This window comes from Lissotriton vulgaris, chromosome 4_1 (assembly GCF_964263255.1).
Source record: "Lissotriton vulgaris chromosome 4_1, aLisVul1.2, whole genome shotgun sequence".
NCBI lineage: Eukaryota > Metazoa > Chordata > Amphibia > Caudata > Salamandridae > Lissotriton > Lissotriton vulgaris.
Window position 1 is genome coordinate 1,135,241,638 of NC_141691.1, and position 13,596 is coordinate 1,135,255,233.

At 42.5% G+C, this 13,596-nt stretch overlaps 1 protein-coding gene across 1 annotated transcript in view; it reads left to right on the plus strand.

Moving 5' to 3' along the window:
* Nucleotides 1–1,554: 1,554 nt before the first annotated feature.
* RETREG1 (reticulophagy regulator 1) overlaps nucleotides 1,555–13,596 on the plus strand; it is an 823,885-nt gene continuing 811,843 nt past the window's right edge. The window contains exon 1 of the mRNA XM_086965384.1: nucleotides 1,555–1,822. Coding sequence (XP_086821510.1) covers nucleotides 1,644–1,822 — 179 coding nt within the window. The 5' untranslated portion in view covers nucleotides 1,555–1,643. The remainder of the gene's footprint in view (nucleotides 1,823–13,596) is intronic.

Genomic DNA, 13,596 nt, shown 5'->3' on the forward strand with positions numbered 1-13,596 from the left:
TGCTGAATTTGTAGGATAGCCTTAAGGGGTACCAGCGTGGAGTCTGGGAGGCCATGAAGCAGGGCACCATTTCCACCATCAAATTGCAAGAGTACGAGGGCCTGAACAGCAGAACATACTATTATTTCAGAACAATTCAGTGTGTGGTTCAATTATTATTTAATGGCAATAATCACAGTACTTTTTTATAACAAATACTGTGATTATCCCCATTCGCAAAGGCCAAAGTTTGGAAGTGGTGATTCTGAATTTTAAACAGAAATTAGTTCTTGATTGTTTTAAACTTATTTGGCTGTGTTTTAATTATTGTTCTTACTGTTCACCGTATCCAAGTATGTACTGTACTGAAACAAATGCAAATACAAATTGACACAGGTCCCTTCTGTGATGGCTCTTCGCGTACTTTGGCGCTAAAAATTTCTGGATTATCCACCTGTAAAAATGGCACAGAGCTGCTGACTTTAGACCCTTGATGATGACGCATTAATCTACTGGCACTATTCAAAAGCTGATTACTAGGGTGTTGGAATGTCAAGGCCAAGAAGTACTATTTTGCCAGCTTTCCCGGACGTGTGGTAGTTGTGATTATTTGTTTTAGTCCATCCGCTTCTCCTTGTTTGCTGTTACTCAAAAGTCGCATGTTATGGGTTACCAAGAGAAATTTCCCCTGAATGTTTTCCTCGTAAATTGTTATAACTATTTCTGCTGTGCAGGCAAATCTAAAAAAAAGAGGGAGATACCCTAATATTGAAATAGGGACAGGGTGAGTTCAATCCAAAATTCAAGGAGTGTCCCAAATGAGAGGCACAAATTTACCAAGGCTATATCACAGAACTCATCGATAGTAACCCATTGACAATAGATAATATTATAAGGTACGTCAACACAACAAAGTTCTTTGATATAGACTTGGTAAATCTGTGCCTCTCAATTGGGACACTCCTTGAATTTTGGATGTAACTATTTCTGCACCAAACGCCTACCAACGTTCACCATGAATACCGCGTTTTGAAAAATTGGAGTTCGTGACTTATTGATCCAATATAGCTCCACCAGTTGCGGGATATTTCGCGTTTAAATACAGATTTTAAAAGAAAGTTTCTAATTTACATATGACTAATATTAAACGTGGCACTATGTTCAACCTGCGGGCATATGGAGCTTGAGTTCCCTTGAAGCAGCTCTGCTTGACCACATACCAGTGGCGTAGCCCGTGTGTCATGGGCCTAATGCAAGGAAGGAAGTGGGGCCCTGGCTCCTGTTTGAACTGTGAAATAAACAAACTAATAATCATGATTCAGAGGGCCCCTCTGCCTCTGGGTCCCGGTGCTACTGCGCCCGCTGCACTAAGGGAAGCTGCGCCCCAGCCTTACTTCACCTGCACCCAGTCACGTAATGGCCGCTGTCACTCGCGACAAGGAGTTAACGTGGCACGCAGCAGCTCCCACCTCCTCCCCGCGGCCGACAAGACTCTGCCACCCTCCTCACATCAGAGCGGCGCCCGGCCCAGCCACGGCACGGGGCATCCCGTGGGCGGCGCTGACGCAGCGACAGACGGCGTGCGCGAGTCACCGGGCAGGAGAGGAGGGTGCGGCTCGTGCGTGCGGAGAGGGGCGGGGAGCCCCGGGCAGCAGTAGGTGACCATGCAGGACCGCGGGGAGACGGAGGAGGCGCGGGAGCCTGGCAATGACAAGGATGGGCAGCCGTTCCAGGGGGTTCCCGCGGCGACTGACGGGCCGCCCTGGCTCCCGGGCTCCGGCTGGCGCTGGCGTAGGCCTCTGTGCACCCTGGCCACCTTCATATGCGCCAACGCGGTCTTCTGGTGAGTGCAGCAATGTGCATGTTGTGGACCGAGACCTGCAATGTTTACATAGATTCTGACAGCCATGCGGCACATATGTCAATATGCATACATTAGATCAGCAAAATACGTAGTCTGACATCTTCTATACATGCCTATATATTTCCCACTTCTATACAAAGCTACTCGGGCGTTGCTTCCATTGGTTCAGCAGGTGCAGTGGCACCGGGCACAGAAGCCCGAAAGGGCTCAATGAACCCTGGCTGTAGCTGTATTTCACAGTTCAAATAGTGGCCAGGGGGCTGATTTCCTTCCTTGACCTAGGACCTATGACACACTGGAAACGTCACAGGACATACACCTACCCGACATGCACCTAGCTATACTGAAACATTTTTGCTCACATGCCTTTGTATAAACATTTACAGAGTGACTTGCATAACTGCATCCCTACAGCAACACATACGTGCATGTATACAAATGCTCGCATTTACTTGCATATATACACTTGCACACGTATACCCACTCAATCTCAAGCTTCTTAACATAGACACAAATAAATGCACAGCCATGCATTCACCAGACTTCATGAATAAAGCATACACGCGCAGAAAAACATACCCAACTTGGAGACAGCCACTCCGAATAAAAGTATGGATATATACATGTGTGTGTATGCACTTTTATCTAGTACATACTTTGTATGGCTGATGGACGTGCGTGAAACATTGTACATGATTACATATTTAATTATCATACTCATTAAGCACTTATTCTAATTACTATGCTGATGCGCATCGTCTTTTGCCGTTTTGTGTGACCACTCCTTTCGCTGAAATATATGCACATATGTTGTCTATGTTCTAGCCTCAAATGAGGTAACGTGGGTGACTGAAACATAGAATAATGACTTGAGTTCCAAAAATAATTTTGTTGGGGGCGCAGCGTCAAGGCTAATGCTTATTCACGACTGTCTGCCGTCATTGTAGAAACAACAAAGCTGTTTTCATTGGCATGCATTCAAAACACGATGCACGCCAGTTGTGTGGAACTGACAGTTCGCAGAGGGTCGGCTTTGTGTGCAAGCTTTGGACATTACCAGTATCTCCACCGTCCTCAGGAACGCCACCTACACCTGTTCTCGAAAATAAAAAAAACACATTTATTACAACATTTAGATAATTTTCTCCACTGCATTGATAAATGTTCTAGTTAATCCAAAAGATTATCAGAGTTTTATTTAATTCTGTGTAATCACATTCACAGCCTTGTTATAAAGTCCGTGATTACTAGTCGGCTGGAGTTTTGGGATTTAAAAAAAAATATATTTTTATTGAACAGTTAAACAAAGTAAACTGCAGTGATATTAGACATTGCAGCTCAGTAAAGAAACACAGCAGCAGCCACCAACAAAGAGCGAAAGACAGCCACATTGCGACATTGAAACATTACAGCAGTGCTCCACAGGTCTGTGGTAAAAGCAACAGCATCGTTATTACTAGACATCATCAGTCCCATCTAGAGGTTCACAGATGCCTCCCCTATACTCATTCCACTGACCCCATATTTTAGTCCATTTATTTGGGCATTCTTCACTCATATACCACCTCCTTCACTGCCAGCATGCACCAATCCATGTCGTTCTTCTAGTCCCCCAAACTCGAACTCAATTCAGATTTTCATATGTGAGCTTATGTGAGCTATATTCTGCTTGGTCACCATCATTCCCGAGGTGACCCAGAGACGGTCCATACGATTGAGGTCTGTTTCAGTCCACACATTGAGAAGGCATTATTTGGCAGACAGTGCCAGATCACTTCCCACCACTTTTTTGAGGCAGGTCCTCTCCCAATATTGTTGAAGCACGGGGCGACTCCACAGCATATGGGAAAAAAGAGACATCCTGACCACACCCACTAGGGCACCCAGCATGATCCGATTTGCCTGTTTTAATCAGAGTAGTACATGCATAATAGCTGTGATGGAGTATTTTCAGCTGCACCAGTCGAAATCTGGATCGTATGGCCACTTCTCTAGGGGAGGCCAGGGCTTCAGGCCACTCCTGATCTTCCAGATCTCGGTCCCAACTGGTCCCCTGCCTGGTCAGAGGAGTTATTAATTAATTTGCGGTAGGTGAGCAAGATTGCCTGTCTTGAAATGTACTCATCTAGCAGCCCATCCTCAAGTGGAGAGGACTCTGGGAGGTCCGTCCCCCTGGGAATTGCCTTCCAAAGGGCGTTTCTAACCTGTAAATATTGGAAGATCTTGGCTGGCGCCAACTAGTACTCCCCCTGCAGCTCTGGGAATGAAAGCACGTCTCCCTGCTTCCACAGATCACCCACTTTGACAGATCTATCAAATTCTATTTGTTAAATCCTCTGTGTGTGGTCAGGATGCCTAACTTCGCCATTTCCCACAAGGGGGCGGCCTGTATGATTTTGTCCTTCCACTCCGTGTTGTGAACTGCGGTATGCCAAAGACCCACTTTATTAGCCATAGGGCTATGTGTAGGTGCAGCCTCATGACCCTCATAAATGGCTCTAAGATAGCCACCTTGCCTCATGTCATCGATGTCCATCCTATATGTCAGTTCCTCCTCTGGGAGATGGACCCAGTGGTTTACAGCCATGAGCTGTGCTGCAGAGTAGTACTTTTTGTGTTAGGAAGGGCTAGATCACCCTCAAACCAACTCCAAGTCAGGTTATGGAGGGCAATACGTGGGGGACCCGCATCCCAGAGAAGGCTGTGCACCTAACTATCAATGGTCTGGAAAATTGTCGCAGGAACTGGATATGGCGTGTTATGGAGCACGTACAAGAATCGGGGCAGGGTCGTCATCTTGAAGAGGGCCACCCTCCTCAAAAGAGACAAAGGGAAGACACTCTAATGTCAGACATCCACTCTCAGCCTATATAAGGGCTGTTCCAGATTACCGGTGTAGAAAAACCCAGGATCACATGTGATGAAAATCCCCAAGTATCTGAAATCACCCGAAACCACTTGGGCCTCACAAGCAGTTGGCAACACCGGAGTTTTACTGCTAAGTACTTATATTAGTGATTTGTTCCTATTGATAGTATGGCCCGAGTACCTCCAGTACACTGTAAATACTTGCATGATTCTTTAAAGGAAGTCGGTGGGGTGAGCAACATACAGCAGAATATCATCCGTGTGAAAGGAGATTCTATCTTCCCACTCCGCGGTGCATCTCAGTCCTTTGGCTCCAGCACCAAGGCAAAGATCAAGGGGAAAAGATGACAGCCCTGCCTCGTGCCCTGTTGCAGTGAAAACAAAGCAGACGTGCCCCCATTCACCGCCACCTGGGCAAGTGGATCAGAATACAGGAGCAGAATCCAGGACAGGACACAAGGGCCAAATCCTAACTTTTCCAACACCGCATGAATAAAGGGCCACTCTTTTGTGTCGAAAGCCATACATGCATCAAGGGATAGTATGATTGCACCCTCCTGGATCCGGTCTGCTAAGCCCAAGACACTATGCAAGTGACGTAGGTTAAGCTCGGTGCTCCTTTTTGGCATAAGACCGAACTGATCTGGATGGAGCAGCAGGCTAATCACTTGAATCAAACATGTGGTCAAAAGTTTAGTAAGTATTTTAAGTTCTGTGTTCAATAACAAAATGGGCCTGTATGAGGCACATTTCTCAGACAGCTTGCCGTTCTTGTGGTTAATCACTACTATAGTAGCCACTCTGATCTCTCGGCAGCAAACCCGCCTCTTGGCTTTCAAGGAACATGTGCAGGAGGCGGGGCACCAATTCTGGGGCTGCAAGTATTTATAACTCTATGAGGAGTCCATTGGGCCCCACTGCTTTAACGGAATTGAGAGTGACGATGGCGTCTGCCACCTCCTTCTCCATCAAATCTCTGTCCATCGTTTCCCTATCTGATTGCGACAGTCCCAGCATTTGGATATCTGCTAGGGTCTCTCGAGATTCCTCATGAGTGGCCGTGTCAGCCAAAGCATAGATGCAGGTATAGTAGTCCTCAAACGCTGAGACCACTCTTGACTGTCTCGCACACGCCCCAGGAATCATTCAAGATTTCAAGAACCTATCAGGACCACGTCTTCCTCCTGTCCAACCAAGCAAGGAGTTTCTTGGCCTGATCACCCACTTCATATAGGCAATGTTGATTAGCACTGAAGGAGGAGGAGCCTCTGTTGCCACCTCTCTATATTCCCTCTGTTTTAAGGGCCAGGTTGTGGTTAAGGTCTCCTCGGTCCCCGCGAGAAGCTGGGACTCCATCTCACTTTTGATTCTCTCTAGACTAGCTCTCTTCTCCTTATTATATCCCGCAATCAAGGCTATACCCTGACCTCTTATCAATGTTTTGTAAGACTCCCACAGCGTCTGGGCCGAAGTCACAGAGCCCTCATTTTCTTTACAGTAAGTCTCTGTGGTTTCAAGAAGAGTTTTGCAGATACGATAAACTTTAAGGTACCATGGATTTAGCACCACCCGACGACTGCTGCCACCATCTGTCAGTCCATAGGTTGCACAGACTGGGGAGTGATCAGGGATACCCCTGGCCAGGTGTGAGATTTGTTTAAAACAAAGCTGTTGATGGGCTGAGGTTAATATGTAGTCAATGCTTGAAAGATTCCCATGGGCTCCAGACTGGAATGTTGTGCTGTGGAATTAAGGGCTCGCCACCTATCAATTAGCCCATGTGTCCCATGAATTCCACTAAACACCTACGTTGCGATGTCGACTGGCGAGAAGGAAAGTGGCCCGCCTCCTCATTGTGAACCACTTTAAAATGTCCTTCCAAGAGACACCTAACATAAGGGAGTGTGTGCAAAAGCATGCCAAATTCTGATAGGGCATCATCATGTAGTCGGGGGGAATGTAAAGGGAAACAATGTTAATCGTGGTGCCTTCCCATTGTCCCATCACTTTTGTAAATCTCCTGTGGGGATCAGGCCATGTCTTCTATATGGTAAGCGTGAGTGTTTTACGCATGAGGATGCCCACACCTCTTGATCCCCTTGTATATCTCACATGAGCGACCATCTTGTAACCTCCTCTGTGTAATGCGTGGTGAGCAGTCAAAATATCGGAAATTAAATATCGACCTACACTAATATTGTGGTGACAATATCGAAGGGACAGAAAATCGATGTTAAGAATATCGATAGAGAGAATATCGACCCTAAGGTAAGTAATATCGATTTTTTTATAACGATGTAAGTAATATCGAAGTTAGTAATAACGATATTAAATATATCGATGTTACTAATATCGATGTTACCTATATCAATATATATAATATTGTTATGTATTTTATGTATTTAATATGTATGTGTTATATGTGTTTTGTTAAGTGTTCTACTTGTTTTAAAATATATGTATACAATTTTTATATGTTAATAATGTTTTTTAAAGTTATTTTTGTTTTTTAGTACCGTAGCGAGTTGTGGGTTTATAGGGTAATAGGGTGGGAAGTAATTTAATTGTAATTAAGTAATAATATATTTTAATTAATTGGTATTGTTAATTATATTATTGTTAATTATGTATTAATTGGTAATTAATTTTTATTAATTCTAAATTAATTTTTATTCATTGATTAATTGATAATCATGTTAAGTATATATTATTTTATTATTGGAGTGTGTTGGGCTTTTATAGGGGACTAGTGTTGGAAGTAATTGAAAGCTAATTAAGTAATTATTAAATGTATTGTTGGGTATTGATAATTAATTTATTGGACATTAATTATTAATTGGTAATTATTGTAAATTATAATTTTCTGCTAATGAAAATTAACTAATTGCCGTTTTATCATTAATTGGTTTATTAAATATTATTACATATTATTTATTGATACATTTAATTAATATATCAATACATACTTATTAATTGGTAATTAATGTTTAATAGTTATTTTTGGTATAAAAATCATTTAATTGTTCAATATTTGTTAATTGGTAATTAAGTTGTAATAATTAATATGTTTCTTGGTTTTAAAAATATGTTATGGTTCAATATTTATTATTTGGTAATTCATATTTATTAATTAAAATGTATTGGTATTTATTATTAATGTATTGTTAAATAATTATTTGTTGGTAATTATGTTTTTAATAATTATGTATTGGTATTTGTAAATAGTTTAGAGGTATATAAGAATTAATTTATTAATTATTTTAAAAAAAAGTATATATAAGTATGTTATTTTTAACTTGTATGCTATCCAACTTTTTCCCTACTGTTGCACTCTCTGGAGTTGGAATAGTAATTTTTACCCCTACGTTATCCAACCCTTTCCCTACTGTTATACTCACTGGAGTGGGAATAGTAATTTTTATCCCTACGCTATCTAACGCTTTCCTTACTGTTTCACTCTCTGGAGTGGGAATAGTAATTTTTACCCCTGCTCTATCCAACGCTTTACCTACTGTTCCACTCTCTGGAGTGGGAATAGTAATTTTTACCCCTGCACTATCCAACGCTTTATCTACTGTTCCACTCTCTGGAGTTGGAATAGTAATTTTTACCCCTACGCTATCCAACGCTTTCCCTACTGCTCCACTCTCTGGAGTTGTAATAGTAATTTTTACCCCTACGCTATCCAACGCTTTCCCTACTGTTCCACTCTCTGGAGTTGGAATTGTAATTTTACCCCCTACACTAGACAACACTTGCCCTACTGTTACACTCTCTGGAGTGGGAATAGTAATGTTTACCCCTACGCTATCCAACACTTTCCCTACTGTTGCACTCTCTGGAGGGGGAATAGTAATTTATACCCCTATGCTATCCCACACTTTCCCTACTGTTGCACTCTCTGGAGTGGGAATAGTAATTTATACCCCTACGCTATCCAACGCTTTCGCTACTGTTGCACTTCCTGGAGTGGGAATAGTAATTTTTACCCCTACGCTATCCAACACTTTCTCTACTGTTGCACTCTCTGGAGTGGGAATAGTAATTTCAAGCCCTACGCTATCCAGCAATTTCCTTACTGTTGTTTTTTTGGGAGTTGGAATAGTAGTTTTATTCCCTGCGCTATATAATATTTGTTGTATTATTTTAGTTAATGTAGTATATAATTAATTTAAAAAATATTAAAAGTAAATTTAATTTTATTAATTTGTTATACATAAAACTGTAATTTTTATTTATATGATTGTTTTATGTGTATAGATGTATTTGTAATTTATAATATTTTTAAATAATTTATAAGTTATTCAAATAATTATTAAAACTGATTATTAAGTAAGTATATATATATATATTATATTATATGTACATGTTTAATTAATGTTTTATTACATTATATATATCACTTGTTAATTTTAAACATCATAAAATATTTTTAACTAGGTTTATTTTATGTATAAGTATTATTTAGTTTATTTTACATATTTTTTAACAAAAAAACCCAATATTTTTACTAACGATATTTTTGATGTCAATATTTTTTTTCCGATATTTTTGTACTTACCAAGTTGTAAATAGGATATCAATATTCTTGACATCGATATTCTTGCTCCGATATTTTTGTAGGTCGATTTTATGACCTTCGATATTTTGTCAGTGATCCGTAATGCATGGAAAGCACTACGACCGTGCCCGATCCGGGGTATTTTCCGACCGATCTGGTCTCCTGCAGTCCGACCAAGCGAGTACGATGCGGCCGTATGCTGTTAGACTCGGTTCAGTTCGGTCGGACTCCCATAGAAGTCAATGGGAGCAGGTAATATGACGCGTACATGGGCTCCCATTGACTGAACAGGTACGTCGCGGACAAGTGCGCCCCCTACAGTGGGTACGCATCAGTGCCATCCGCACTGTACATGCCTGTGTTCGGGAGACTGGTATGAGTCGTAAGGCTGTGGGTAACAGGAATTCCGATGGGACCCCCAAAGCCTAACTCCGGGAGCTATTGCAAGCCGGACGCTCTGACTCGATCTTGGTGTCCAAATTGAGCATCGTACTAGCTCGGTCGTGAAACGTCTCCATTGCGTGCCACGGTTTGCTTGTGACCGAGTGGTTCAGAGCGGTTCGGATCCAGAATTGATTTGGATGGAGATTTAGCCCATGTTCCCATTGTTCTTAGACGTCCGGACCTGTGTACAACTCGGATGGAAATTCAGCCTCCGAATCGGATCTGCTAATGCCGAACCCGATTCGGTGCCCTACCGACCGAGATCGGAATCGGCCTCCAAGTGTCTTTCCTGGAGGAGGACTACATCAGGGGCATGTCTCCTAAGTTATTGTAGCACTACACCCCATTTAATATTTCTTCTCCCAGGCAGCTGACATTCCAGAAAAGGGCGCAGACAGCAGCAAAGTTCAATCTCCGTTCCACCGATAAGAACCCCGCTCAAAAAAGAAGACCCAAAAAGTCCAGCCCAGTTCCCTATTCCCTAGGGGAAGCCCGTGCCCTGGATGAATCTGTCTGTGGCCATTACAGAAAGCAACAATGGCACAAACAGAAAAGCATCCAGTCTAGTTTGCCACTGCAAAAAAGAAGGGATGTCACCAAAGTCAATACGAAACAACATAACAAAAAATGCATCATAGCTAAAGCCTCAGAGCTTTTGGAATCTTGATCTGCCTTATCACGACTGGCCCAGTGTTCCCGCACCTTGCCCATTTTTTCTAGCCGTAAATCCGGCCAGTAAAAATCGATTGAGGATTCGGCTGCAAGAGCAGTCGACCTTTACCAGTAGCCCCGCTATGGTAAAGGAGGAGCATGAAGTGCACTTTTTCTCCCTTCCCTCGCCTGTATTCCCAACTCAAAGCACTCCACCCCTGCCCTCAGAGTAGCCACTTCTCCTGCTCAATGCAAGTGATAAATCAAAGCATTAAACCCCCTTGGTATAGGGTAATCTTGGGGGTTCTGGTGACATTATAAACCACACCACACCACAGAAAACCAGGTGGTTTGTGATATAAAAAAGACCACAACATGGCATTGAAGTACCATATTATGTTACCCTTTATGTATTTTTAGGTCTCGCCTATGCCGCTGCGTAGGAGGACCTTTTCGTCGTCGCTCTTGTCATTTTCAAGCACACACTCGTGCTTGTGGCGGCATCCACCTTGGGAGAGCGAGCAGGGGCGTGGCACAAGCCCAAGTGCAATGCTTGAAATTGAGCAGACTGCCCACTGCCCACGCAGGCACTCACCCCGGGTACCGGGCTGTGCCACGCTCCCTCACTCTTGTTCTGTATCTCCTCTGCCATTATCTATCTGTAGCTCTCTGTCTCCCCCTCTGGCTATCCTCCGCCAATGGATCTGTCTCTAGATATCTGTCCCTCTTTCTCTGTCTGACCCATTCTCTCTCTGCTGTTCCATCCATTTCTGTGTGCTTCTTTCCTTATAGATCTATCTCTTGCTCGTGAGCTATTTCTTTTTCTGTCCTTTTTTCTGTGTACCTCTATCTACTTCTGTCTCCTCTCTACATATCTGTGTCATGCCTCTGTCTATCTATCTGTTTGGCTTTGGCTTCCTCTATTTGACTCTCCCTCTCTCTCCATCCCTGTCCCTTCATCTATATAGCTCTGACTATAATCTGTTTGTCTCCAGGTGTCTGTGCCTCTGTCGATCGCACTACCTATCGTTCCTGTCTGTCTCGTTCTGTTTCGCCTGTCTCATTGCCACATATGCCTCTGTAGCTGTATTTAACTCACATCTATCGGACCAAAACATTTCAAAGTTTATCTTGCAACATCGTTCTTTGTTTTTGTATTTTGAAGCAATATAATAAACTTTAAAAAATATATATGGATACTTCCTTATTTGCCATTTTAATGTTGAAACAATTATGAAATTCAAACCTTTGTAAACATTCAAACTTTGATAGAAATGTAATTCTTCATTTCACAAAATTTGCAGAACAATACACAAACATGACGCACTGTCAGGGTCAGATCCATCCCTTTGCCAATATTCTTCATTCTTATCTCACTGCATTTCCCTGTCCAACATTTTAAAAGGAAAAAATCGTAAATATTTTCAGATTTTTTTTTGTTTCGTTTTTGGTTTTCTTTAGTTTAAAGTTTTACACTCACGTCCCTCACAAGAAAATCACAGTCCTCGTGCCCATTTTAAAGTCCATAAAGAAGGAAAATCGTTTAGGCCAGAGAAACCACAGATTAATCACTTTCCTGCAGGCGAGGCTTTACTCATCACTTTCATAATCTATTTTGGTTTCAAGAGATAATCTTTTAGATTTTGGGATTAACAATGATTGCATCCCGTGCATATGCACAACCCATGTTCTCATGTAAAACGCTCCGCATCTCTGGTGGGGTTGGATTGCTTTATACAGAACTGTAGGAATAACATCTGTAAACAAGCATTGGCATAGCCAATAGGTCTCGCCTTTGGGACCTTATAAGTGTTTAGCCATGCAACAGTTGATATTGTTGGACCAAGGATATTGTGCTGCACAACTAAATACTTATAAGGTCCCAAAAGCGAGACCTATTGGCTATGCCAATGCTTGTTTTATATGCCCTATTTATTTTGGGGGAAGTAACAAGCAGGCATATGCATCAAGCAAAGAAATAGAGAATCCTTATTTGGGATTATTAAGGAATCGCAAATAAGGACTCATATTAGCTATTACCTATGCATGATGCAGAATGCAAAAAAATAAAGAATCGCTAAAAATCGCTAAATACATTAGCGATTCCATGATAAAGAATCGCAAATGTGTAAAACCTGTATTCTCGCAATTTGAGATCTCGCAATTTGCGATCTCGCAATTTGCGATCTCGCTATTTGCGAGATCACAAATTGCGAGATCGCAAATTGCGAGATCGGAAAAACTAGAGTCACATTGGGAGCAGGCTGATGACCTCACAACCAGGAAGTCAATCAGCCCATGCTGCTTCCTGTGCACAGAGGAACTGAGAGGCAGAAGCAGAGTACTGGGGTAGAGAGCAGAAAATACAAATTGTTGTTTGCTGACAGGTGAAGACAGTCAAATGTCCCAAACACCAACAGAAGAGGGTGCAGTGGCCAGGAAGAGAAAGTTAAAGTTCAGTGAGAGAGAACTAGAGAACCTTGACAAACAGCCATGATAAGCTTTTTGGGAAGCTCTCACTGAAAGTACCTGAAGCAGAAAAAAGAAGGATATGGAACATGATCAAGAACAAAGTAAATGCTGTGGGGGTGACACACCGCAGCATAGTTGATTTAAAGAAAAGATGGTACGACCTGCGTAGCCGTGCCAAGGAGCGGATAGCGCAAAGGCTGAAGGAGGCTAAGGGGACCGGAGGAGGAACCTCAACAGTCCCAGACAACACAGCCCTGGAGGATCTGGTTGAGGGCACTATCCAGCCTGAAGCAGTGGTGGGAGTAACGCAGCTGGATACATCTGGGGCGGCCAGTAGCACACAAGGTGAGATGCATGAAAATCAACATATCAATGTACATACTAATTGTGCCCAATCTGTAATTAACCACCAAAATCACAGTAAAAAAGTCCAGTCCACATTTCACATAGGGACCCAAATGCAGTATGGGACCTGTAGACTGCAGAACTAAATTGCTAGTCATAATACAACATTGTAAGCCTAAATGCTACAAAAATGCAGCACAGTCGGTGATGAGAGAGAGTGAGAGCTTAAATGTAAAGTAATTTAATGTTGCACAACATTAGCAACAACACAAAATAATTTTGCACTGTTTCACATCACAGATGCAGCAGAAGTAGACACTGATGACAGTGAATGTGGAGACAGCACACAGGTCATTGAAGAGGCTGCCGTGTCGAAATCTGTGACACCACCACCCAAACCCAAGGCACTGAC